This window comes from Gopherus flavomarginatus, chromosome 2 (genome assembly GCF_025201925.1).
Source record: "Gopherus flavomarginatus isolate rGopFla2 chromosome 2, rGopFla2.mat.asm, whole genome shotgun sequence".
NCBI classification, from domain to species: domain Eukaryota; kingdom Metazoa; phylum Chordata; order Testudines; family Testudinidae; genus Gopherus; species Gopherus flavomarginatus.
This window is the reverse complement of record NC_066618.1, coordinates 174,148,322-174,175,821: the sequence shown is the minus strand read 5'-3', so window position 1 is coordinate 174,175,821 and position 27,500 is coordinate 174,148,322. Positions and strand designations below refer to the sequence as shown.

The 27,500-nt window shown below is 43.5% G+C and overlaps 1 protein-coding gene across 8 annotated transcripts in view; it reads left to right on the top strand.

Moving 5' to 3' along the window:
- The window catches only part of PIGN (phosphatidylinositol glycan anchor biosynthesis class N), a 187,621-nt gene that overhangs the window by 137,707 nt on the left and 22,414 nt on the right, over nucleotides 1–27,500 (top strand). For 7 of the 8 annotated variants that reach the window (XM_050939909.1, XM_050939910.1, XM_050939914.1 and 4 more), the window contains 5 exons: nucleotides 327–429; nucleotides 2,625–2,711; nucleotides 15,115–15,170; nucleotides 17,582–17,657; nucleotides 19,125–19,198. In XM_050939909.1, coding sequence (XP_050795866.1) covers nucleotides 327–429; nucleotides 2,625–2,711; nucleotides 15,115–15,170; nucleotides 17,582–17,657; nucleotides 19,125–19,198 — 396 coding nt within the window. Of the gene's footprint in view, nucleotides 1–326; nucleotides 430–2,624; nucleotides 2,712–15,114; nucleotides 15,171–17,581; nucleotides 17,702–19,124; nucleotides 19,199–27,500 lie in introns of all 8 variants that reach the window. The other variant, XR_007772540.1, reaches the window with a different exon arrangement.

Genomic DNA, 27,500 nt, shown 5'->3' with positions numbered 1-27,500 from the left:
TCCTTTAAATGTATACCCTTGACATACACTTAAAAACATAACAACATAGAAGTTGCAAAACACAAACTGTCCAAAGCAAACTCCCATCTTCTTCCCATCTTACTGCACGTCAATTGACCTCCAGCCAGTTAACTGCATCATCTTTAAATTCCCACTGCTCATTCCCTTCAGACAAAATTAAAGTGTTTTATAGATCTCTGACATGATATAGTTCAGATTAACAGGGAGTCAATCTCAAAGTACATGCATTATTTGTATAATTGAATCGGTTATGCTTATTATGAATATATGTATATATTTAATATTATGTTAATCGTTTTATTCAGATATGAAGCTCTCTTTCCCCTGGTATTGTCTGGGTTGATGTTTTCTTGGATATATATGGAAAAAGAAGTACTACAGCACTATGGCGATTCGCTTAAACCAAAGGTAGCATTTCAAGACAGTTATTCTTGATTCATCATAAAAAAACTGCTCTAGTAGAAAAGTATGAAGTGATTGCCCAATGATGGCTTTAGTTCAGTTTCATCATGGTTTTTCTTCTAGGCACACTATGTTCTTTTAAAATATCTTTAGCAGTTTTTGTTGAACAGTTTGTAGCAAAGCTCACATACATATTCTTCAAGTATGGAAAGCCTATATAAGGTGTCCGTCAGATAAGGAAATATAGAAGAGATTTATAAAATATTTTATTTGATATATTCCATATTAGAGCTATTTCTAAGACTACAGGAAATCAATATGACTGAAATAGTATATTCTATAGGTTAGAGATGAAGTTTAATGCTAATTCAAAATAAGGAGTGAAAGTCCTTCCTAGGATAAGTATAATGACACTGTCTGTTTTTCAGATGTGAAATTCTAAATAAATAAAATGACTAGTACAGGAGTATTGGTGATGGAGGCTGAAAAGAAATAGTCTTTTGATTTCCGAAATTACCCAAAGGAAATATTTGTAGAGTCATTTAATTTCTGCCTGCCTGTCTTTATCAGTGTGGTCTTTTATTTCTGATCAGGCAGATAGGGTGCTGCTAACTGAATTTATGCTAGTAAATTCTTGGATTTGCCCTCAGACGCGGTTTACACTATGTATCAATATAATTTCCTTGCCTTTGAGATTTATTATGTCAGTGATGTTCTGGACCTATGGTCACATCGTAATTCCATTCTTTGTCTAAGCTGCTGTTGTGCCCTTGAGTTGGTTAGAACCAAAATGCCTATTACAGAGATCTCCAGCCATTCTGAGCTGGGCAGGAGGTATAATACCATGCCCTCTCTATTTCCCAGAAATCTGTCGTCATTGATGATCATTATAGAGAATCAATGGCAAGGATGCTTTGGAATTTGCCAGAGTTATATAGAGGGGAAGCTACAATTCTGAGCCTTCACTGCTTTTGTTGTTTATATGGAGTCAACTCAGTGGCATATTGATACCATGTTGAGCTACAAACTGGGATAGCAGATTTCAGAGATTAATAATGGCTTAGGGAGAAAAGTCAGGTGGTACAATTGAGGCAGAAACATTCAGAAGCACTGATCTGGCAATTACTGTATTTTTTACCTGCAGGGATGCAATTTTAAAACTTCAGATATAACATTTATTGATATAAGGCAGAGCATTAGAAATGCAAATGGTGAATATTGTCATTTGTTTACATAACTTAACAAGGTGAGGCTTATATGTATCACATATAAGGGCCTGTTTCCTTAAATCTTAAATAGTAGAAATCCAAGCACAGTGTGAAAGATGCAGGGTTTGAGTTCTGCTTATGAGACCATATGAATTGACTATGAATGAAAAGAATATATGTAAGCTTGAAACAGTGGTTCGGTAGCGTTATCATTTTTCCTTTACATTTTGTGACCTTTGTCTTGCTTTCAGTGAGAAGAAATCTTTCACTTTATTTTACTAGTCTTCTTAAAACAAACAAAAACAACAACAGCAGTACAATACAACACCTCTAGAGCCCCACCTTTAATGTCTGCCAAAAAGTCCTACATTTAGGAATCCAGTCAGGTCTCTGCTGATGTGAGACTATTTTTAAGCAATATGTGGCCTGAATTTCAGATCCATCACATGGGATTTTCTTTTTCCATTGAAAAGAAGTTCATTGCCCTCTTAAACTCTGAAGACAATTTCTCCCCAGGTCAAGAGGTGTCATGTCGAGAGCAGAGTATAGAAGCTGAAGAATCTTTCAGTATCCTCATTCACACCATACCTCACCTTGGGGACAATTGCAGCTTTTATAGTAGGAGATCTTTATCTACTTGTTTTTGTGGGCAGTGAAAATTTATTAAAAACAAACACACGCTTAGGACAAGGGAAAAGAAAAAGGAGCAAAATAGTAAACCAAAGGTCGGGGAGTTGTTTCTTACCGAAGACAGCATCAGAAGCTCTGCTGGGTTCATCTGATCAATGATGACTCTACTTATACAATATCTTTCTGGCAGACTCATTAAAGTATAAGAAAACTATAGGAAAAGTTTACAGGCTTCATCACAAATGGATCTGTCTGTTGATGGGGAAGTGAGTTAATTTCTCATTGAATCAACTAAAATATATTCTTAGTATCAAAGTGAACCACCTGACATCATGTATTGATTTCTTCTTGCTATCTTCACAGCTTGCTGTTCTCAACTTCTCCTATACTACTGATATAACTCAGTTTCGGCAACTCCACCTGGATGACATCCGCAGGTCTTTTTTCTTTGTATCCTTTTGCCTTGTTTGGAAAGCAGTGATGATGACACAGTAATTTAGATTCCAGTGAAAAGATTGGACAGTGGCACAATGGTCATTTCAGAATGTACTGTATTTAGCACTCTTGCTTGGGTTACAAACGGCGTCTTTTAAAGATTTTTAGAAGGTCTTTTCTTTTAAAAGAAGGATTTCTTTTAAAGGCCTTTGTTCAAAATACCAGGCTAATCTCTCAGTTGATCTACTGATGCACAGGCTGGTTTAAACTGTACCCACCTGAAACTCCTTTCTTTGACCCTTAAGAAAGGTTTATGCTAAAATTATTACTTATATTATACTATATTATAGGTCACAAATTGACTCTCGTGGATGGGATGATAAGCAAACATAGGGCCGGATCCTTCAGACACTAAATGTTCCTAAAACTAAATTGTTTCTAATAATCCCCTTCCTGTTTTTTTTATTGTGAAGACTGTGTAGCTGTGAAAGAATGATATGATTGTCACTGGGTTGGGGGTAGGTGAGGGAGATTTGAAATCCATTGTAGTGAATTTGTCAATTACAAGAAAGATTAGAGGGTTTTCTAGGAAGAATTAGCATGGGATCAGTGCGGAAATGGGTTTATCGTAGTGGGTGGGGCTGAGGGAGGAGGAAAGAAAGAGTTAGAACTTCAGCATACTTTTTATAACATTAGAAGGAACCTGGCAAATTTGGCAGCCTGATTCCTGAGCTTTGGTTTGTGCTCTACGGAGTACACAGTGCTTTCATTTGTAGGCACCAGTCTGAGGAGGGTAAACCAAAATCCCAGAGCATACAAAGTTTGAATTCATAGAATGGAGTGCTCCAAAACAAATGTTTCCCATTGTACACACCATCAATCCCTGTGGAGCCAACCGTGCTGAAACTGCACCTTGCTACCAAATGCTCAGCCCCTGCATTCCAGCTTGACCTGCCCAAATGTAGTGTCACTTCCCATCTCTGAGAGGGGACATGGGCTGCTGGAAGTGGGGCAAGTCTGGACAGGCCACTGAAAGGGAGCCCTGGTGCAGGAGCTGGTGGTAAGGAGGAGCACTGTTGGCAGCTCCACTGCCCAGTGTGCGCACTCAGATTTGGCCCTGTAGCTCCTCTGTTGTGACAAAGGAGCCGTGGGGCCGAAACTCAGTGTTGTGGCCTCCATGCACGAAGGGCTCACAACACTACTCTGGTTCGGCCCCGCAGCTCCCCTGTCACACTGGAGGACTGGCGGGACCAAACCTGAGTAGCAGTGGGGAGGCCAGCGCTGCTCCTACTCTCCACTGCCAATGGTACGCCCCATGCACAACTTGTGTACAGCTGTGAGTGCCATTGTTGTAGAACACCAGGGCCCAGAAGAAAGTCCAGGAGGTCTGATGCTGTCCTTGTGGAGGAAAATCAGAGCTAAGGAAAGAATGAGCCAATGGTTTTCTGGGTTCAGAGAGAATCCCGAACCTGAATATGATTTAGGTGAGTACCTTAAAAGCAACTGTATTTACTGTACAGTAAGGTTATCTTTTTCATTTACAGCTTTGCTATTTCTTAACAAAACGTTTAAAATTTAGCAAAACTAATGGTATTTAGCCCTGGCCTCGTGCCATATTTGAAAATTTAAAAATAAGCTTTTCTTTGATTAAGCAAAAAAATATTGAACAGTTTTTAAAGCTCAAATGTACTATTTCCTCTGGCACACTAAACGAACTGAATATATTTTGTTCAGTTTTAATAAAATGTTCACCTTTTTAATGAGAGCAAGTACAATGAATTTCAGCTCAAAAGGTTTTTTTTTTAGTTTAGAATATTATTAATGACTATATAGTGGTGAAAAAAGAAATGACTCCTTAACTTGAACTGTAATATTGCTACCATGAAACTAAAAGAACATATCAAGAGTCCCAATTAGGGCTTGAGAGTTGGCTTGTATTGAGGAGCCTCAGGCCTTTGTTAGCCTGATCTTCCAGAAGGAGATTCAGATTGCATATGCTTAGCATCTTGATTAGGTGGCAACCCAGCCCATTGGGCTTTTTCCTGTTTTATTAGAGAACTGTAGCTGTTGTAAATCTGAACTGGAAGAATTTTGCAATATTGTTAGTCTGTTAGATTACTAAACTTGAAATAATGTAAAAGCAGCAAAGAATCCTGTGGCACCTTATAGACTAACAGACGTTTTGGAGCATGAGCTTTCGTGGGTGAATACCCACTTCCTCAGATGCATGTAATGGAAATATCCAGGGGCAGGTATATATATGTGTGCTAGCAAGCAAGCTAAAGATAACGAGGTCAGTTCAATCAGGGAGGATGAGGCCCTGTTCTAGCAGTTGAGGTGTGAAAACCAAGAGAGGAGAAACTGGTTCTGTAATTGGCAAGCCATTCACAGTCTTTGTTCAATCCTGAGCTGATGGTGTCAAATTTGCAGATGAACTGAAGCTCAGCAGTTTCTCTTTGAAGTCTGGTCCTGAAGTTTTTTTGCTGCAGGATGGCCACCTTAAGGTCTGCTATAGTGTGGCCAGGGAGGTTGAAGTGCTCTCCTACAGGTTTTTGTATATTGCCATTCCTAATGTCTGATTTGTGTCCATTTATCCTTTTCCGTAGAGACTGTCCAGTCTGGCCAATGTACATAGCAGAGGGGCATTGCTGGCATATGATGGCGTATATTACATTGGTGGATGTGCAGGTGAATGAACCAGTGATGGTGTGGCTGATCTGGTTAGGTCCTGTGATGGTGTCGCTGGTGTAGATATGTGGGCAGAGTTGGCATCGAGGTTTGTTGCATGGATTGGTTCCTGAGCTAGAGTTATTATGGTGTGGTGTGCAGTTACTGGTGAGAATATGTTTCAGGTTGGCAGGTTGTCTGTGGGCAAGGATTGGCCTGCCACCCAAGGCCTGTGAAAGTGTGGGATCATTGTCCAGGATGGGTTGTAGATCCTTGATGATGCGTTGGAGGGGTTTTAGCTGGGGGCTGTATGTGATGGCCAGTGGAGTCCTGTTGGTTTCTCTCTTGGGTTTGTCTTGCAGTAGGAGGCTTCTGGGTACACGTCTGGCTCTGTTGATCTGTTTCCTTATTTCCTCGTGTGGGTATTGTAGTTTTGAGAATGCTTGGTGGAGATTTTGTAGGTGTTGGTCTCTGTCTGAGGGGTCAGAGCAGATGCGGTTGTACCTCAGTGCTTGGCTGTAGACAATGGATCGTGTGATGTGCCCGGGATGGAAGCTGGAGGCATGAAGGTAGGCATAGCGGTCGGTGGGTTTTCGATATAGGGTGGTGTTAATGTGACCATCACTTATTTGCACCGTGGTGTCAAGAAAGTGGACCTCCCGTGTAGATTGGTCCAGGCTGAGGTTGATGGTGGGGTGGAAACTGTTGAAATCATGGTGGAATTTTTCCAGAGTCTCCTTCCCATGGGTCCAGATGATGAAGATGTCATCAATGTAGCGTAGGTAGAGAAGGGGTGTGAGTGGACGAGAGCTGAGGAAGCGTTGTTCCAGGTCGGCCATGAAGATATTGGCATATTGTGGGGCCATGCGGGTGCCCATAGCAGTGCCACTGATCTGGAGATATGATATGATTGTCACTGGGTTGGGGGTAGGTGAGGGAGATTTGAAATCCATTGTAGTGAATTTGTCAATTACAAGAAAGATTAGAGGGTTTTCTAGGAAGAATTAGCATGGGATCAGTGCGGAAATGGGTTTATCGTAGTGGGTGGGGCTGAGGGAGGAGGAAAGAAAGAGTTAGAACTCCAGCATAGTCTACACTAACATCCCACACACAGATGGAATACAAGCTGTCAGGAACACTATCCCTGATGATGCCACAGCACAACTGGCTGCTGAGCTCTGTGCCTTTATACTTACACACAACTATTTCAAATTTGATGACAATATATATCTCCAGATCAGTGGCACTGCTATGGGCACCCGCATGGCCCCACAATATGCCAATATCTTCATGGCCGACCTGGAACAACGCTTCCTCAGCTCTCGTCCACTCACACCCCTTCTCTACCTACGCTACATTGATGACATCTTCATCATCTGGACCCATGGGAAGGAGACTCTGGAAAAATTCCACCATGATTTCAACAGTTTCCACCCCACCATCAACCTCAGCCTGGACCAATCTACACGGGAGGTCCACTTTCTTGACACCACGGTGCAAATAAGTGATGGTCACATTAACACCACCCTATATCGAAAACCCACCGACCGCTATGCCTACCTTCATGCCTCCAGCTTCCATCCCGGGCACATCACACGATCCATTGTCTACAGCCAAGCACTGAGGTACAACCGCATCTGCTCTGACCCCTCAGACAGAGACCAACACCTACAAAATCTCCACCAAGCATTCTCAAAACTACAATACCCACACGAGGAAATAAGGAAACAGATCAACAGAGCCAGACGTGTACCCAGAAGCCTCCTACTGCAAGACAAACCCAAGAGAGAAACCAACAGGACTCCACTGGCCATCACATACAGCCCCCAGCTAAAACCCCTCCAACGCATCATCAAGGATCTACAACCCATCCTGGACAATGATCCCACACTTTCACAGGCCTTGGGTGGCAGGCCAATCCTTGCCCACAGACAACCTGCCAACCTGAAACATATTCTCACCAGTAACTGCACACCACACCATAATAACTCTAGCTCAGGAACCAATCCATGCAACAAACCTCGATGCCAACTCTGCCCACATATCTACACCAGCGACACCATCACAGGACCTAACCAGATCAGCCACACCATCACTGGTTCATTCACCTGCACATCCACCAATGTAATATACGCCATCATATGCCAGCAATGCCCCTCTGCTATGTACATTGGCCAGACTGGACAGTCTCTACGGAAAAGGATAAATGGACACAAATCAGACATTAGGAATGGCAATATACAAAAACCTGTAGGAGAGCACTTCAACCTCCCTGGCCACACTATAGCAGACCTTAAGGTGGCCATCCTGCAGCAAAAAAACTTCAGGACCAGACTTCAAAGAGAAACTGCTGAGCTTCAGTTCATCTGCAAATTTGACACCATCAGCTCAGGATTGAACAAAGACTGTGAATGGCTTGCCAATTACAGAACCAGTTTCTCCTCTCTTGGTTTTCACACCTCAACTGCTAGAACAGGGCCTCATCCTCCCTGATTGAACTGACCTCGTTATCTTTAGCTTGCTTGCTAGCACACATATATATACCTGCCCCTGGATATTTCCATTACATGCATCTGAGGAAGTGGGTATTCACCCACGAAAGCTCATGCTCCAAAACGTCTGTTAGTCTATAAGGTGCCACAGGATTCTTTGCTGCTTTTACAGATCCAGACTAACACGGCTACCCTCTGATACTTGAAATAATGTGATTCTTTTGGGAATTAGATGCTATGAATTGCTTTATTTGTGCTCACATATTCCTTCCAAAAATTTGCTTGCAAATGCTTGAAGACTCTATTGAATAGTTAATATTGAAATTTTTGTACTGAGATATTTAAATACTCCATGACAGGGTCAGGAGAGGCAATGTCAGCCCCTGCCTTCTCCCTCAGGGAATCCTGGAGGCAGGAGTCCCTTTTGATTACCTTCCCACTGCACAGTCGGGGGAGGGTTGCTGGAACTGTGGCCAGATTAAAGAGGTATGAGAGACAATATTGGCCCTTGGCCTCACCACTAAGGGGAGGTAGAAGCCTTCCATCCTCGCCCTTCCATGGGGTTGTGTAGCAGCTAGGTTTTACCTGTATGAAAAGAATATGCCTTAGAGCCCTTTAGCTACATAGATTCCATCAGTTCAGGGTTTTGTCCCCACCTCTCTTGTCTCTATATTTGTGGAATGTGCAGAAAGGAAGAAGGACAGGTAAGAGGCAGTAATGGGATAATGGATGGGCTGTGGTATTTGGACAACGAAAGTGTGAAAGGGTAGGCTGGCAATATTTAGTCTTATTTTTAAAAACCAACAACCACAGCTAATTCCCCAACAAAGACAAATGTGTATACATTGATATATGGACAGCACTCACATTAAAATGTACAAAAGTGCATACATTTGAATGTGTGACTGTATTGTTATAAAGAACTATATCCACTTCACAGCTGAACAAGAAGAAATGCTGACTCCTAGGTCTCTCAGACGGGTTTTGAGACAGACCGGTGTCAAAGTTAGAATCAGGACTCACAATTTGTCAGACCACTCTGTTTATTAGCGCAGCGCTCCGCCAATAACATTCAGAATATGTGAGTGGCCATGCAAGGCCCAAACAGTCTTATTTATACAGATAAAAGAGCGGGAATTAGACAAAGGGACAAAGAAAGCAAAACAGGAAAATTCACCTGGGGCACAGCATGCATATCCTATTTCCTTACTAACTGTTATCGATTTAAGGCTAATACTTCACCAATTGCCCTTAAACGGTGCAGTTGTTCTATGTTAATTTCTGTATTCCTGACACCTGGATTGCAGCATTCCAACAGTTTTCCTTAAAGGTACAGACAGCATTTCTTTAATCCTTTCTATTCTTACTATATAATTCATTCTACTTTCACAATCCCTCCTTTTGGTCAGGCGTACGCCATGACCAACCCTTACTGAGTTCCACAAATTAACCGTTCCTTATCTCTTAGTTCATCAGCGATATTCAAAATTATCATATTAGCACTCTGTTTTGGGGCAGTCATCTGGGTGACACAATTCTGTATACAACAGGAGATTAACTGAAAGCATACAAAAATCACTAAGATTCCAAACAGGATAGTTAGGGCTCCCTGAAACAACCAGTTTCCTATGCCAGAGAAATTGAACAGGTTACTTAGCCACTTCCATAAAGAACTTAGCTCTTCATGAGGAAGATATGTGATTTGTTCTAAGTGGCTAGCGTGATCTATTACCTCATTGGTATTGTCAGGTATAAACACACAACATTCTTTTCCAATGAGAGCACAGGTCCCTCCTTTGGCCATCAGCACTATGTCTAATGCCTGACGGTTTTGGAGGGCAACCTGTCTGATCGCCCCTGTTTCTTTGGCCAGGGTTTTTAAACTTTCTCCGGTTTTATTTGCCATTATTTCAACCACTGCTTGTAACCTTAGGAGTCTTTTTGCGTGGTGTATTACTCCCCCAAGTGGGATAAAGGAACTGCCAATAGCCTCTTCCCAGGTGTCATTACTGTTCCATATTGTGTTAAACGGACAAGGTCCTCCAGTGAGGTCTGGGGAATTGAGTGGGATAGCCAGGACAGGAACACCAGTTTGAGAGTGGGCTGGGATGTGGCTGCAGACCCAGCATTTAGAAATAATAAGGGTCTGAGCTATCCACACTTGCTGCTGGATAAAAGAATTGTCATTGTGGACTCCCCAGACCTTAAGACACCAGCAGCCGAAGAACAGGCACCTTCAGAGGCGCATGTTGGAGGCAGGGCCCTTCTGGTTCTGACAACCTCAACTGAGGGAACTGCAGTTACAGTTTTATGTCCACCAGGCAGCAGGCGCTAGGCTCACTACTGCTTCTTCTTGGGCCTTGCTTTATGTAGTCATCTGCTTCTGGCAACCCTTACGAGAGCGTAGATTGTAAGGTATTGCAGGCTGTTCCTCTACGTCTTCTTCTGGAGTCAAAAAAATTGACTCTGCGTGGTCCTGAGGTGGTGGTTGGTTCACTGGGGGTGGTGCATTCTTACACTGCGAAGCATGTATCCACTCTGAGATGCCAGACAGCTTAACAGCCGTCCCTTGACTCTGGCTATAACAATGGCCTTCACACCTTATCTTTTCCTGATGCATACATTTCTCATTCACACAAATAGATTGAGAATACAAACAGTAGTATTTTATATCTAACAAAAAAGCATTGCAAATTAAACCTTGCTAAGTTTTACAATTGATAACTAAGACAATGTACATTGAGACCCAGGCCTTCAATGTTTCTCTAATTTACTTAACATAGACACAATAGAGAATTCTGTCTCTTACTATCTAAATTTTAAAACAAAGAGTTAGAGGGGGCCCAATTTGTAATGCATATGGGAAAACAGAATCTTATAGTCCCAGGGGGTCATTTATTTCTGCTATTTAAAAAAAGTGGCTAGCAGGATGAAATTAAATTATACTTTAATTCTTATGGGACATTATAAAATCCTGCTCCTACATATCCCCCTTTTGACACTAAGATTATTAATCGCCAGTGTCACTTTTTATTTAGTCCACATAATAGAAAATACTGGGAGGTGATTTGGGCCTGTGGCTTTAGCTTTACATACATTTGTTTTATTTACCAGCACATTTTAAACATTTTAATTAAACACATACAATTTAAAACCAAAAACAATTAGGGGTAGTAACATTAGTATGCCAGTAGTTGTGGGAGACCATCCAGAAAATATGTTATACCAATGGTAAGCTGTTATGCTTTTCTGCAGTGGCAATTCTTAACATGTATAATATGAATAGTCCAGTTTTTCACATTTTTTTTTTTTAGGAACCATGTTACCTTTTTACCTTTTAACAGATGATTGGTAACTGTTTGCCATTTAATGCCAAGATTGATAGAGAACTCAACTAAATCAGTGCTTACAGTAAGCTGAGACTCTTTTGGTGTTGTTGTTGTTGTGGCAAATAGTAAATGTGATTATTGGTAAACACAGTACTTACATTACATTTACATTTGTCTTTTGGTAAGTTGCTAACACTTTTTAAACACTTTTTCCCAAGAATTAACACATACACATAGTCCATTATACAGTACTTTGGATTATCTGAAAGACAAAAAGAACATTTTTTTACCCCTTTTGGGGTGGCATTGATTATTGCTTAAAGATTCCATTCTTTTACAAATACCCTTTCTGACTGCAGGCAAAACAGAGGAATTACCCCCTTCTTTTCTTGTGGTTTTTTTTTTTCTATAGGCAGGCCAGGTTTTAATGGGTTCTACTTTTTAAGGGTTATGCAAAAATTATTCCACTGTTTAGTTATTAAATTCATGAGGTGGTGTACCTTAAGTTTTGCCTCTTATATAGCAGACCAAGTTTGTAATGTTTTTCCTGCTGTGTTAAGCTTTAAGTTTATTTACAGGTAATAGCTGGGAAGCATCAGTACCATATTACTTTAAAGGATTTTTTCAAAAATTATACACACTACAAGTTGTTACAGGGGTACTTACTAACATTAAAGTTATTTTAATGTTTAATATTAACAGTAACATTAGCATCAAATTTATAAAAGGTATCTTGTTATACCATGCCTTTTATGTAGGCAGTTTGTGTGCTGACCAGGTATGTTCTTTATTTGCAGCTTCTTTTGTGCTGGCAGTTCTCACCTTTCTTTATCAGTTAGGTAATTTGCATCAACACAGGCTAGGCTTTTGGATTTAAAGCCATTAGCAGAGCTCAGAGACTCTGTCTTAACACACAGGGATCTGAAAAAGAAAACACAGCCTATTGCGGCTCTTTTTGGAGCTCTAATAGGATTTTAATTTAGCAGCATGTTTCATTTGCATTTTTTTTATATCCCTTTCTACAATATACGCTGCACATGTCCTATGGAAAATGCACATTTTTTTTATACTATAACTTTTCAAAAACATTAGCCATATTAATTTTTACATAAGGTATAACTGTTTCTTTTGTTTTTACAGAGTTTTTATGTATTTTTATTAAAGTGACAGTCTGATTTCACAGAGCCATTTTAAGGCTCAGTGTTTTTAACATTGCTTCTTTTTGTTTTGTGCACCTCACCTCTGCTGTTGCTTTAGAGGGTCACTGTTAATTTCTTATTCTTTCACTACAGCTCTTATCTGCTATTGTTACAAAAAAACAAAACGAACAAACAAACAAGACTCCAGAATCTTTACCTATTCTCCTGATTTTGACTGCCCTATTGCAGCCATGACTTGGTCTTTATTTAAAAACATTTTAATTTTTGTAAAGAATCAAGTTACCCCTTAAGGGTTAAATGCTAAATCCCAAAGCCAAACAACACTAATTACCTGTGTCTTGCAAAAAGGTTTGTCAGTTTTGCAACTTTGAATTAAAGAGTCAAATGAATTTTTAGTGGCATTAAAAACAAAAACAAAATAAATTTATTTTACACCTACAAAACAGTAGTTTTACAAACCAGATGTGCTGGTTTAGATTCTTAGAACTTTACATATTTTCACAGACATAGATACATAACACATTTTCTTTTTCTTAACATTCCTTTACACTGTTTTGTTTTTACATAGCTGTATATATATATGGATTATTTACAGGCACTCTTCTGGAAAAGGGCCCATTTCCCTTCAGAATGGCTGCAAAGAAACCAAGAATTCTCTCTCTTTAACATGGTCCTTTTTTAACATTTTCACAAAGTTTAACTGCTTAATTCTCTCCAGCCTCTGTAGAGTTAACTTTTCACTCTCTTTACTTAAATCACTTGTTTATGTCCCAAAATGACACCTTTATCACCTCAGATTTTACCATTTTAAGTATTGTTCCAGGGGTTCATGCCTGCACTTACTGCTTTTCTTACTCCTAACACTATTCCCTTAGGGCTTTCAACCTGTTTTTCAGTTTCTTTATCTGTTGCTTGCCTGCTTTTCTGGGCCCGATCCTGCTTTTTTCAATGAACCGTTTGAGTGTGCTATTGTGGTCACTTTACAATTTTGAAAGAAATGTTCAAGGAAAGGGACCAGGAAGGGTGGGGGCTAGTTGAGGAGCTCCCCCCACCCCCAGCCTTGCTGAATTGGTAGTGGGATACTATAAAGAATCAGTTTCTGAGGCAGACAACAAAGGGGAACAGAACAAGGGACTTTTTGTCCTTTTTACAATGAGATGGGAGTATGAAGGGGTTTGGATCGATCCGGGGTTTGGAGAACAGGGTAAAGGGGAGCGCTCGGTCTAGTGGTGGGAGAGGAGGCTTTTAATAAAGCTTTTAACTTATTATTTGAATAATTGAGAGAGGCCAGTTTTGATTTTGTCCACCTATGATTTGCCTCTTGCCACCACTGCATGAAACAATTAACCTCTCCTTTAGCAAATTTAGTTTTAGGTTGGCCGAGTTTGTCTTTTAAGACGTCCACTCAGTCTTTGTTCCAAGATTTTAACAGTGGCCACTGAGTTTTGGGATCTCCCTGAGTTAGCCTAGACCATTTTCCCAGAAATTTACAGGAGTCTGGACCCTTTTTACAGGAGTCTGGACCCATCCTAAATACATAAAATGAGCCGGCGTTCATTTAGGGAACTGTCCCGACTTAGACGTCTGGTTACCAGTACAGGAGGACTTTCACACACCAATCACACAAGAAGGAAATTCGGGTTCATCAGAGCGATGCCCAGTGCAACACACAAAAGGAGCCCACAGACTACTGCCTCAGTCGCCTTTGCTTTCACACCAGGGGTTTTACCCAAAGTGCGGTGCGGCTGCGATTGTGCAGATTCCACTCACTCAGACCGCGGGGACAGGAACCCCTTGGTCGGCCGATCCCCAGACAGAGACGGCACCCAGACTCAAACACTCCACAAGAGGACGGATAGACACAGAGACAGGACAGTCCTCAGTCCGGACAAAACACAGAAATAATTACCTGACCAGATTCCTGATGTCAGATCCCGGGATCCCTACCAGAACAGAGTGGGAACCAACAGGTTCGATGGCGTAGACCTCACTGTGGCTGTGCGCCTTTCTGCTCTAGTGGGGGACCGCTTGGGCCAAATGCCCAGGTGCCGGCTGCCACGGTCATCCCACAAAAACAGTCTGGAATCACACAGCCCCAGTGAAGACGGTTGCCATCTCGGTGGAACCTCCAAATTGTCAAAGTTAGAATCAGGACTCACAATTTGTCAGACCACTCTGTTTATTAGCGCAGCGCTCCGCCAATAACATTCAGAATATGTGAGTGGCCATGCAAGGCCCAAACAGTCTTATTTATACAGATAAAAGAGCGGGAATTAGACAAAGGGACAAAGAAAGCAAAACAGGAAAATTCACCTGGGGCACAGCATGCATATCCTATTTCCTTACTAACTGTTATCGATTTAAGGCTAATACTTCACCAATTGCCCTTAAACGGTGCAGTTGTTCTATGTTAATTTCTGTATTCCTGACACCTGGATTGCAGCATTCCAACAGTTTTCCTTAAAGGTACAGACAGCATTTCTTTAATCCTTTCTATTCTTACTATATAATTCATTCTACTTTCACACCGGTCACTAACCCGATTTGCACATGGGCTCCCCTCTGTCAGAATTGACGTAGGATCTGAAAATTCAGTCAGGCAAGGATATCTGATTTCATACTTTTTAAATGTAAAGTCAAACTATAACAATAGTAAATGAGCTTCTCATAGTGCTGGATTGGCAGGTGTTGAAAAAGAAATTTTCAGCATGTTGTTTTTATTTGATCTTTTATGTAACATTTGTGTCGGATTTTCCTTAGCCATATTTAGGTTTTCTTCATCGTGACGGCTTTTTTTGGTACTGGAAATATAGCTTCTGTTAACAGGTAAATCTTGTTGATGATGTTGAGAGAAGTTGAGTGCAAAAGAGAAGACAGTGCAAAAAATTCTCAAACAGCACATGCCTAGCAAAACAGTCCAACATAAGCAAAATAATAAGAACAGTGTAATAATCTCGTGGTGGTTGTATTTAAGTATTATTTTCTATGGTATTTGGCCTAAGGGACCAGTCCTGAAAGATGCTGAGTTACCTTAACTCCTATTATTAGTTGTTGTTTGGTGTTGAGAGCACTCAGTCCTGAGGAAGAGCTCTGCACCTTGAAGAATTGGGCTGTAAATAATCACAGAGAAAGAAAAAGCTGAGATACGTAGCCTAAGTAATTCTCCACTTGAGCTTGGACAATAGTAATTGAACAGTAATGGCTTGAATGTCTCATTAGCAGGAAAAATGAAATGTTTGTCTGTTACAGCTGTCCCTCTGCTGCATTCCTTTTTCCCCTCTCCTTTCTGTTTGTCCTGTGTGGCCGCCCCTCCCGGCCATTGTGCTAACTAAAGTCACAGCCCTATTCATAGGAATGGCTTGTACAGACTAACTGAAGCCATTGCTCTGCCTAGGGAGGGGGCTTCTTGCTTCTTTGTTTGGCTCCTTTGTTCAGACCCGGGCTCGGTGTGGGGGGTGCTGGCCAGAAATGCAAGACCTGAAGTGGCCAACTAATTAAGCATATGAGTCATACCTGTGGCTCAGAACATGCCCAGGCATGCCTATGCTTACCTGCAGCCTTTCCCTGCCTTCTCTGTTCCCATGTATCAAGAGGAGCCAATCAAAAGTGCTGGTGGGAAACTGCCTGAGTTTGCCTTTAAAGCTGGACATTTTCTGATCAGACCTCGGAGAAGGTCCTTGCTTTGCCACCTGGTCTGATCAGCTAGGGGTCTTTGGGGGGCCCTCTCCCCGCTCTCGTTTGTTTTTGAGCATACCCCCGTTTTTAAACTCCCCTCCCATGAACAACGAATTTGTGCCTGGAGATCTCCTGATTATTGTAAGCGAATCGAGTCCTCTCTCCATCCTCCGATGCTACTGCTGTTCCTGTCTCTGTGCTTGCTGCTGTCCTGGGGATTGGTAAGAACTCCCTCTTGCAGACTCCCCCTGTCCTAGCTGCTGGCCTTGTTTCCCCAGCAGACAGACCCAAGATAACTCCTTGGTCTGTATCTGTAATCTGTTTCTTGCTCCGCAGCTCCTTTGCTGCTAAAAATAAACCTATGCCGCTGCTAAGCTGTGCCTTCCTGGACTGTATCCTGGGCCGCCGGCTTGCAGCCGCCCCACTGCTGCAGCCACCCCCCCGCCCCGGGGCTGTACCCTGGGCACACACCACTCTGCCCTCTGGAACTGCTCCCCCTCCCGATCAAAGAATCGGCATAGTGTAAGGTGCACCTATTAGAATCAGGTACTTAGTCTAGATAAGTTGTAATTTCATTTTGCATAGCTGTGGTTAAGTTAGATTTAAAGAATTGTTTGTATTATGCTCTGAAAGTTAGGTTTAAAAAAGAATTGTTGCATTGTGTTCTGTTACTTGCTAATTTGTGTAGTCTTGGTTAAGTTAGATCATAAATAAGATTTTGCTGTGTTCTGTATCACTGTGGTTAAGTGTCTTCCCGCTGCCCTAACCCACCCCCCCAAGCTTGCCCGTGTCTCCCCCCGAGCTCCCCAGTCACTCGTTGCAGTCTCTCTGCTGTTTAAACTTGCAGCCTGTCTGCTCTCTGTGTCTCCCTGAGTTTAAATCTCCCTCCGCAGCGCCTCTGCCTTTGGTCTCTGCTCCACCACGTGCTCCTCTTCCCCCATCCCCCAACCTCATTCCTCTACCACTGCCTTTCTCTCTATCTCTCTCCTTTAATCCATTCCCCCACATGTTCACCCCGCTCCTACTGCTGCCAAACCTCAATTGTATTACTGAAGTCTAGCATAAAACCCCATTGGTTACCCTTTTTCTCTCTGGCACACCTCACATTTTACATTTACACCACTGTGACACATTTTTACCTAGAGTTGTTGGTTATTTAACACATTTTACCCATAACTGTTAGTTGGTTATATGCTGCTGTGACACACCCTTTACATAGAAATTGTTAGCTACCTGTTACATTTATACTTCAGTGTTAATTGGTTACCAACTGTATTGTACCCCACTGTATTGTACCCCACTATTGAAACCCCCTATACTATTTACTAAAAGAAACCTCTCCCCGATTGTCTACCTTAACAAACCCCATACCCCTCACTATTGAATTTTCCCTGTTTTTGCATTTTCTTAATAAAGTTTATTTTGCACCCCACCAGTGCAGTAGTTGTCCCCCAAGATCCCCTACCTGCTGGCAGGGTCAATGTTCTCCTGGTTTATAGAAAATACTGTTTGCAAAGATGCATTTTAATAATTTTTATTTTATTATTTTCATGGTTCTCTAGCTTTGACCCTGCCTCTATCTATTGCTTCCTGACTGTGTTCAATCCCTTTGTGATGGGAGGCTTGCTGGTGTGGAAGGTTAGTAATTGCATCTTTGTGCAGTTCTCTCAAAGAACGGATTGGTGAGTAACACATCATGCATGCAAGAATTCTTTTTCAGTGTACAGAATATATGTTTCTGAGATTCATTAACCCATTTTATCCTGTGTGCAACTATCTGCTTCTACAGAATTTCTGAAAATAAAGCCCGTAAAGGGTGTTTGACTTCAGTATACAGAATACATGACTGACTCATGATAAATATATTTTATTATATTTAAATAGGAATTTTAAGCATTGAACAGATGTTAAATAACTTAAAACATTACGTTTTCCCTATTGTTTATAATACCCAAATGGAAGTAGGGAAAATATATATTATCTCCATTCATCCAGATTGTATTAAATAGAAATGTATTGATTTTTTTTTGCTATTGTCATTTTTGCAAACTTTATCTGATTTTTTTAAAATAAACAAATTAAATAGTCTCTTAAAGATTGGACTTCCCATTTCCCTGCCCATGCTGTCAATCCCTGTTTGAAGATAAGGTTTAGGAGTGCTCCTCTGATGACATCTAGGGCAGAAATCATTAGATAGAACTAAGAGACAGCAGCGCAGACAACCTGCTGCTAGATTATGCCTGAAGTCAGTGATATGTTCACGCTGCCACCTCTTTTCCCAAGGAGAAAACTTGGTTGGAGGAGCAACCAGCGTCTGGTCCAGGGCTTTGTTGAATCCAAACCTGCTGGATGCTGGGCAGTATTTACCATTAGCAGAATTGCAGCTGCCTTTCTGCCCCAGATGTGACCACATCTGCATCCCAACCTGTACTTTCCAACAGCTGTAAAGGCAGGAGCTGAGAAATGACAGGTTCAGTATTAAAAAGGTGGAATCTTCGTATACTTCTAGCCTTAAAGAAGTGTGGGTCAGTTCTAAAAAAAAGAAAATGCAGTGCACACATTTCAGAGGTTATTTTTTTTTTCATTCATTAAGTTGTGCAGGTTGACTCAGTTGTGTCCTCTTGGAGGACAGTGAGTGGAGTATTTATTCTTTTTTTGGCTCAGTTCTTCCCACATCCAGGCATTTGTGCATGGGCTGAAATCACCCTTTCACACTGAGAGTTCTGGGAACTACCATGGAAAATATTGCTAATTCTATGTGTTACAGCATTGCTCAGATAGTTATCATGAATGCTAGACTGGATCAGCTGAAACAAGGATCATTAATATGTTTTAATCATTGAGTTGCATGGTGCCTCATAGTTTTTCACTTCAGGTAGGCCATGGCCATAGATTTTGTATCAGTTTACTAAGTATATTCTCTGCCAAATGAGTTTTCACCCTTTCTTTGCCAACATTTTATTTTTTATAACATGTGCTACAATGAAGCTTCCTATAATGGCAATTTGAAAAGCTGGAAAATGTTTCCATGACCATTACTGGTGTTCTGATAGGCTGTTTTACAAATGTTGCTCTAAACCATAATGCAATTTATGTTTTAAACAGATTGTAATCCCTTTTGTTCTTGTGTCATGTGCTTTTGAAGCTGTTCAAGTCACAACCCAGTTATCTTCTAAAAGGTACAGCAAATGTTTTATTACTTCAGTAGATGGAGTGGGTTTGATTATGGAAATCAGCCAAACAGTATAATTAGTAAGGATGTGAAATACCCTGAATCAGACTCCATTTGTACACCAGTTCACTCACTTTGAAAGAATTTGGATTTATCAGATCTCAGACTAAACTAACCAATGAGCCACTCTGATGACTTAGCTCACTTTTTGCTCACTCCTTACACAGGCTGAAACTTCCTTAACTTCAGTGAGAATTTGCCTCAGTAACAAATGAGTAAAAAAATTGTGGTGAATTTTAAAGTTTGGCCCGGTATGAATTATCAAACATTTAGTTTTCTGCATTTAAAACACAAAAGATACAAACAAACAAACAAACAAACAAACTTTTGTCTTTATGTAGAAAAAGTAAGCAATATTTAAATTAGAATTTCATATTTTAAATTGCATCTCCATATAGTACAAATATTGTTCATTTAAAATATACAGAAGCTCCCCGACTTACGCAAGCTTTCCGTTCTGGAACGCCTTGTGTAAGTCGAATTTTGAGTAAGTTGAGGACGTGTACCTGACAATTACGTTCCCCCACACCGCCCCACCCCCCAAAAAAAGAGCTTATGGAACTTTTTCCGTAAATGCGGGTTTGCGTAACCTGGGGAGTATCTGTATGTACAAGCCAGCTAAATTAAAACTTTGTAGCACTGACCTTACCACAAATTGCATTTTTTAAAAAAGGGACTCAAACAAGTCTTTGACCAGACACTTTCATTATGGATTTCTTTCTGCCCCTCCATAGTAATTTAATGCTAGCCTGATGTTTAAGACACTGCACTCCTTGCTCAATCTTCTACCCTCCCATGTTTGGTCTTTCTTTGCAGATGTGAGTGCAGGTAATCCAGCTCATATCACATGATCTATATGAGTTAAATGACTTCCTTGATTTTAACAGCCAAAATATCTGAGGAGTCTGTCCTCTCTAAGCATGGTCTAGCCCAGGGGTCGGCAACCTTTCAGAAGTGGTGTGCCGAGTCTTCATTTATTCACTCTAATTTAAGGTTTCACATGCCGGTAATACATTTTAATGTTTTTTAGAAGGTCTCTCTCTACAAGTCTATATATTATATAACTAAACTATTGTTGTATTGTAAAATAAACAAGGTTTTCAAAATGTTTAAGAAGCTTCATTTAAAATTAAATTAAAATGTTGATCTTATGCCACCAGCCCGCTCAGCCTGCTGCTGGTCTGGGGTTGTGTTCACCTAGGCCGACAGTGGGCTGAGTGGGGCCTGCGGCCAGGACCCTAGCTAGGAAGGGTCTGGCAGCCAGAACCCCAGACTGGCAGCGGGCTGTGCGGGGGCAGCAGCCGGGTCCCCAGACTGGAAGTGGGCTGTGCGGCTCAGCCCACTGCTGCTCAGGGGTTCCATCCGCTGGCTCCTGCCAGCTGGGATCCTGGCTACCAGGTCCGCTCAGCCCGCTGCCGGTCTGGGGTCCCGGCCTGCCAACATACAGTGGGTACCTACCTTCTCCCTGGTTCTGACCCATTCTCTTCCTCTCTCTGCACTGAGCTGAGGGTGGGAGTGGACAGAGCACAGGGCTCAGGATGACGGGTCTGGCCAGGAGCTAAAATGAGGGAGGGGGCTCAGAGTTGGGGCAGGAGGTTTGGGTGTGGGGGCACTTACCTGGGCAGCTCCAATTTGGTGTGAGGGATGCAGAAGGGAATGTGAGTGGGGGTGCAGGAGCTCCTGTTTGGTGCTAAGGTGGGGGTGGGGATGTGCGGGCTGCATGGAATGTGGGGGGGCTGGGGATGTATGGGGTGCAGGTGTCAGGGTGGGGGGGCTGGGTATCTGTGGAGGTGCCAGAGTCAGGGCTGGGGTCATATGTGGGGGGTGAAGGAGTCAACAGAAGGCTGGGTGGTACAGGGCTCGGGGCAGGGGCCTGAGGTGTGTGGGGGGGGTGCAGGGCTCAGGGCAGAGCACTGGGTTGGGGGGGGTGGTCAGGCTCAGGGCAGAAGGCTGGGTGACTGCCCCCCCAGAACCCCTAACCTTGTCCTTGTCCCGATTACCCCCTCCTGGGACCCCACCCTCTATCTAATCCTCCCTGCCCCTTGTCCCCTGATTGCCCCCCCTAGGACCCTACCCCCTGCCTGTCCCCTGACTGCCCCAACCCTTACTCACACCCCTGCACCTAGACAGAACCCCCTGGACTCTCATGTCCCATCCAACCGCTCCCCGCCCCCTGACAGGACCCCCCCAGAACTCTGGACCCATACAACCCCCCCCCCGCTCCCTGCTTGCCCAACCCCTCTCCACACCCCTGCCTCCTGACAGCCCCCCCAGAACTCCCGACTCATCCAACCTCCCCTGCTCCTTGTCTCCTGACCACCCCCTCCAGAGACCCTCACCACCCTAACTGCCCCCCCGACCCTCCTTGCTCCCTGTCCCCTGAGTGCCCTGACCCCATCCACCTCTCACCCCCCAACAGACCCTGGGACTCCCATGCCCCATCCAACCCTCCCTGCTCCCTGACTGCCCCCTCCAGAGACTCCTGCCCCTAACCACCCCCCCGGGATCCCACCCCCCCCCAATCCAACCCACCCTGCTGCCTGTCCCTTGATGGCCCCTGGCCCCGGACCCCTTCCCATGAGACTCCCCGGTCATCTGGAGCCCTGCCTCCGCGCGCGCACAGCCCCGCCCCACCCCTCGGAGCCCTGCGCATGAGGCAGCAGGGCTCTGGATAAACGGGAAGCATCTCCCTCCCCACAGAGCCAAACGCTGCCCCGCGGGAGCGCATTGCCCCAGCCTCCAGAGCTCTGCACGCGTGGCAGCAGGGCTCCAGGGGAAGGCGGAGGAGGGGCCGGCGGCTTGCTGCATTCGGCCGGATGTTCCAGCCAGGGAGCGCGGACCCTGCAGCTTACTGCGTTGGCAGGATTTTTAATGACATGCAGAGTCCCAGCAGGCAGTCACGTGCCATTAAAAAACGGCTCGTGTGCCATCTTTGGCACACATGCCATAGGTTGCTGACCCCTGATCTAGTCTATCATAGTTGCTAGTGCAGATCAGACGGCACCTCCCTGTGACTGGACTGCTCCAGACCAGGGCTACAGGGGTGAAGCTAGACTTTCCTGGGGATGGTTGCTCCCAGCTGTTCCAGGCCATAGTGGAGTTGGGCTCCAGAAGTGAGAACAGGGAGCATGTCTGTCCTGTGCTTTCAGTGGGAGCAGCATGGAGGAGAAAGACATCTAATTCAGTTGCAGAAGGGAGAAAAGCCAGATGCAGGGAGAGAAAGGAGTAGATTGAGACAAGGAGACTGGTGAGACTGGAACTGAAATGGGTGTTGGAATGAGAAACAAGGCTGAGACCAACTGAGCAAGGAGACTGAGAGCTGAGGGAGAGAGAAGACTGGGGCTGGTAGGGCTAGGAGGTTGGGACTGGGAGCAGGAGAGGAAACAGTGAACAGACTGGGAGCCATTAGACTGAGGGCTGAGCACGGAGAGTGGGCGAGTGTCTGGGAGGAGTGGGGGAGACTACAGCTAGCTGAACAAGAAGCCTGGGACTAGGAACCAGTGGAGAGGATGGGGGCTAAGGGGGGAAATAGAATGATTTGACAATGAGCTGGGTGTTGGAGGAGAACTGAGACTGGCTCAGTGAAGAGCCTGGGACAAGGAGCCCAGGAGAGAGTGTGTGGGAAAGGAAGGAGAGATTGAAATTGGATGAGGAGCCTGAGGAGAGAGACAAGGATTGGGAGCCAGTGGAGTGGAAGGGGAGATCAGACTGGGAACTGGCAGGGCAGAACTGGGACTAGGTGTGGGAAGGAGGAGACACTGGCAGTTGACAGAGTAGAGATTGGGATCCAAACAGAAACCCAGAGGGAAAGACTAGTACATACTTTGCAAGGAAACTGAACTGGAATGAGAAGCCTTAGAAGAGGAAACTAGGATGGGTAGGCAAGGAGAATGGGACTAGGATGAGGAGCCCAGATGGCTAAGAGACAGAACAGCAGAAGAGGTTAAGTTTGGGAGGGACAAGCAGAAGTTTGTGCCCACTAGAGCACGCTCACCTCCAGAGCCTGGAATGGGAACCCAGATTCCTGAATCTCACCATTCCTCTGCTGTCAGCAAATATATGTGAAATCCGTATGTCTCACCCACTATAGTGCTGGCTAACATATAGGATATCAACCTACTACTAGCAGTTACTCCATTACCTCAAGTGATCAAGGTCTGTGTGGTGGATCTAAAGGTTCCAACCCTGCCAATGATCCTGTGTAAGGAATTACACACAAAAGGCTACATTAAAAGAACACTAGTAAGATTGCAAAATCAAGCCCTCAGAAATTAGAAATTATCAGAATTAAGGTTACATGTGCAACTGTAATCACCTCCTGCGTGTGTATGCATTCTGATATAATCTTTAAAAACATTTCACATGGTATTTTTTCCATAGGACCCCTGCCTGTTCAGTTTGTGGTTCCAGGCCTTATTTTAATGTGTATTTTTTCAACCTTGCCCTGAAAAAAAATTATTAATATCCTCCCATGGGCTTTTCTATGGAGCTTATCGTTATAGTATCTTCACAAATATTAATCAGTCAATCTCTGCACACTCACGTAAGGTGAGAGGGCATTATTATCCCTGTTTTACAGATGCAGAGCTGAGGTATGGTGATTATTAAGGTAAAACATTACCACTCTTTTTGAGTGCTCAGTCTGAGACAAAGATGTGATTTTTCTGAGTACTTACCGTTAGATACTCAAACTACAGATTCAGTTTCTCAGTTTGCAGGTGTGAGCGCTCAGCACTTCTGCAAATCAGACATCAGAGTCTCAAGTTGGGCACCCAAAAAATGCAGAACATGCAATTAGTGATGACTTGTGAAAAGTCGGGTTTATGTGACTTGCCCAGGCTCACACAGGAACTTGGTGGCTGTGGAAGGGAGAGAATCCAGTTCTCCAGATCCACATTTAACTGCCTGAACCATGAGACCATCCTTTTTCTTTTTGCCGCTTCCTGCTTCACTCATAATATGCCTTCCAACTTCTGATATGACAACAATCCCCTTTACAACACAATCCTAATAATCCCCTATATGGGTCCATCCTCTGCACTAAATGGGACATAAGTTCTATAGGAAAAAAAGCTTGTGATCGTGTAGTTAAAGACTGTGTCAGAAGGCATATGCACAAAGGAGGCGAATTAAAGTTCCACAGGCAACCTTAATTCTGGCATTTCCTAACTTCTAAGGGCTTGTTTGCAACTGGAATAGTGTTCTTTTAACTTTCTCTTTTTGAAAAAAGAGCACTGAGATTAGCATTGTTCTTCTTTTATGAAATCCTTGCTGCATTCCAGGTAGGTATGTTTGTACATATCAAGAGGCAAGTTTTTGGTAGTCACATGAATAGCTTCTCAGGGTATGTCTACGCTACGGGAATATTCCGATTTTACATAAATTGGTTTTTTAAAACAGATTGTATAAAGTCGAGTGCACGCAGCCACACTAAGCACATTAATTTGGTGGTGTGCATCCATGTACTGAGGCTAGCGTCGATTTCTGGAGCGTTGCACTGTGGGTAGCTATCCCGTAGCTATCCCATAGTTTCCGCAGTCTCCCCCGCCCCTTGGAATTCTGAGTTGAGATCCCAATGCATGATGGTGCAAAAACAGTGTCGTGGGTGATTCTGGGTAAATGTCATCACTCAATCCTTCCTCTGTGAAAGCAACGGCAGACAATCATTTCACGCCCTTTTTCCCTGGATTGCCCTGGCAGAGGCCATAGTATGGCAACTATGGAGCCTGTTTTGCCTTTTGTCACTGTCACCATACGTGTACTGGATACTGCTGACAGAGGCGGTACTGCAGTGCTACAGAGCAGCATTCATTTGCCTTTGCAAGGTAGCAGAGATGGTTACCATCCCTATTGCACCGTCTGCCATTGTAAACTGGCGATGAGATGACAGTTATCAATCATTTTGTACCATCTGCTGCTGTCATGGGTGCTCCTGGCTGGCCTCGCTGAGGTCGGCCGGTGGTGCATGGACAAAAATGGGAATGACTAGAATATGGGGCATATCTACTAGAGAGCCATAGAGCACAGCCGCTCCGGGTCAGAGCCCCAGAGATCCCACAGAAATGATGTGCTGCATGCCATTCTAGGGGGTGCCCCTGCAACAACCCCACCCTTGCTTCCCTCCTCCCACACCCCTCCTGGGCTACCATGGCAGTGTCCCCCCATTTGTGTGATGAAGTAATAGAGAATGCAGGAATAAGAAACGCTGACTTTTTAGCAAGATAAAATGAGTGGGAGGCAGCCTCCAGCTGCTATGATAGTCCAGGCAGGACATTAAAGAGTTGGGGGGAGAGGAACGCAGCCTCCCGCTGCTATGATAATCCAGAGAGTACAGAATCTTTTCTTTAAGACACAAAAGGGGGGAAGGGGGGGGGCTGATGGAGCTCAGGCTCCAGCTGCTATGATGAGGACGGTTACCCAGCATTTCGTACTGTCTGCCAGGAATGACGGGGAGTCATTCCCATTTTTATCTAGGCGCCCCTGGCCGACCTTACCGAGGCCAGCCAGGAGCACTCACGGGCTGATGACGAGGACAGCTATCAGTCATTTTGTACTGTACCGTGTGCCATCAGGAAAGGACGGGGTGTTTAGCGCTGCAGCACCCCGTCTACCAGCAGCATCCAGTAGACAGACGGTGACATTGAAAAGTGGTGAGAAACGATTTTTTCCCCTTTTCTTTCACAGGTGGGGAGGGAGGGTAAATTGATGAGATATACTCTGAACCACCCCGGACAATGTTTTTGACCCTTCAGGCATTGGGAGCTCAGCCAAGAATGCAAATACTTTTCAGAGACTGCGGGGACTGTGGGATAGCTCGAGTCCTCAGTCCCCCCTCCCTCCCTCCATGAGCGTCCATTTGATTCTTTGGCTTTCCGTTACGCTTGTCACACAGCACTGTGCTGTGGACTCTGTATCATAGCCTGGAGATTTTTTCAAATGCTTTGGCATTTTATCTTCTGTAACGGAGCTCTGATAGAACAGATTTGTCTCCCCATATAGCGATCAGATCCAGTATCTCCCGTACGGTCCATGCTGGAGCTCTTTTTGGATTTGGGACTGCATCGCCACCCGTGCTGATCAGAGCTTTACACTGGGCAAACAGGAAATGCAATTCAAAAGTTCGTGGGGCTTTTCCTGTCTACCTGGCCAGTGCATCCAAGTTCAGATTCCTTTCCAGAGCGGTCACAATGATGCACTGTGGGATACCGCCCGGAGGCCAATACAATTGATTTGCGGCCACATTAACCCTAATCCGACGTGGCAATACCGATTTCAGCGCTACTCCTCTCGTCGGGGAGGAGTACAGAAACCAGTTTAAAGAGCCCTTTATAGCGATATAAAGGGCCTCATTGTGTGAACAGGTGCAGGGTTAAATCAGTTTAACGCTGCTAAATTCGGTTTAAACGCATAGTGTGGACCAGGCCTCTGTCTCTCTGCTCATTGTTGGAAGCATACTTCATGCTCTTCATGAGATTCTTCTGTCTGTGTAGGCTCTTATACATGTCCCGTCAATGTGGTACTTTAGTTTAGTGCTTGCTAAATATTGCAAGATTGTGACATCTCTGGCTATTTAAATCAATACTAAGTTTCCAATGGAAAAGATGCTTGTAGATGAATCAGAAAATAGTGAATTTGCCGCATCTTTATTAACTAATGAAGCATAATTGATTTTTCAAGAAAGTGCTAGAAAATATAGCACTAAATTCAGTTTTCTCAAAGGGATAAATCAGTTTTTAGGGCCCACTAGCAGATGCTTGCAGAGCACTATGATAATGTTTTCTAATGAAGTTTCACACTGTAAACTGATTATATTTTATAATGATAATGCTGTATAAATTAAACTATTACAGTTAATGACCTGCCTGCTAGTGGGTCAGCTCTTTGCAGCATTGCTCTAATGCCATTAACTGACAAGCTAGTCATTAATAACTGCTTTCAAGTGATCTACTACTTCAAAACCTTAATGTACAGAGTAAAATATTAAGAAAATGAAAAAGCTTTATTAGCTCTATTTCCTCCCTCTTAGTCATTTTACTTACTGAAATCTGCTTTTCCAAAAGTAATCCTACATACTGTAGGTTCACACTCCTGGGTTTTTGTGCATTCAAGGGATTTAGGAGCACTCTCCCAAAGCTTTTGGGAACTTCTGGAGCACTTTTACTCTGTCAGTCAAGGAGCTGGAGGAGTGTCTCATGTAATCTCATTTAGCAGCTGTTCACCCAGTAAGACTGGTTTGTCAGCACAGATTC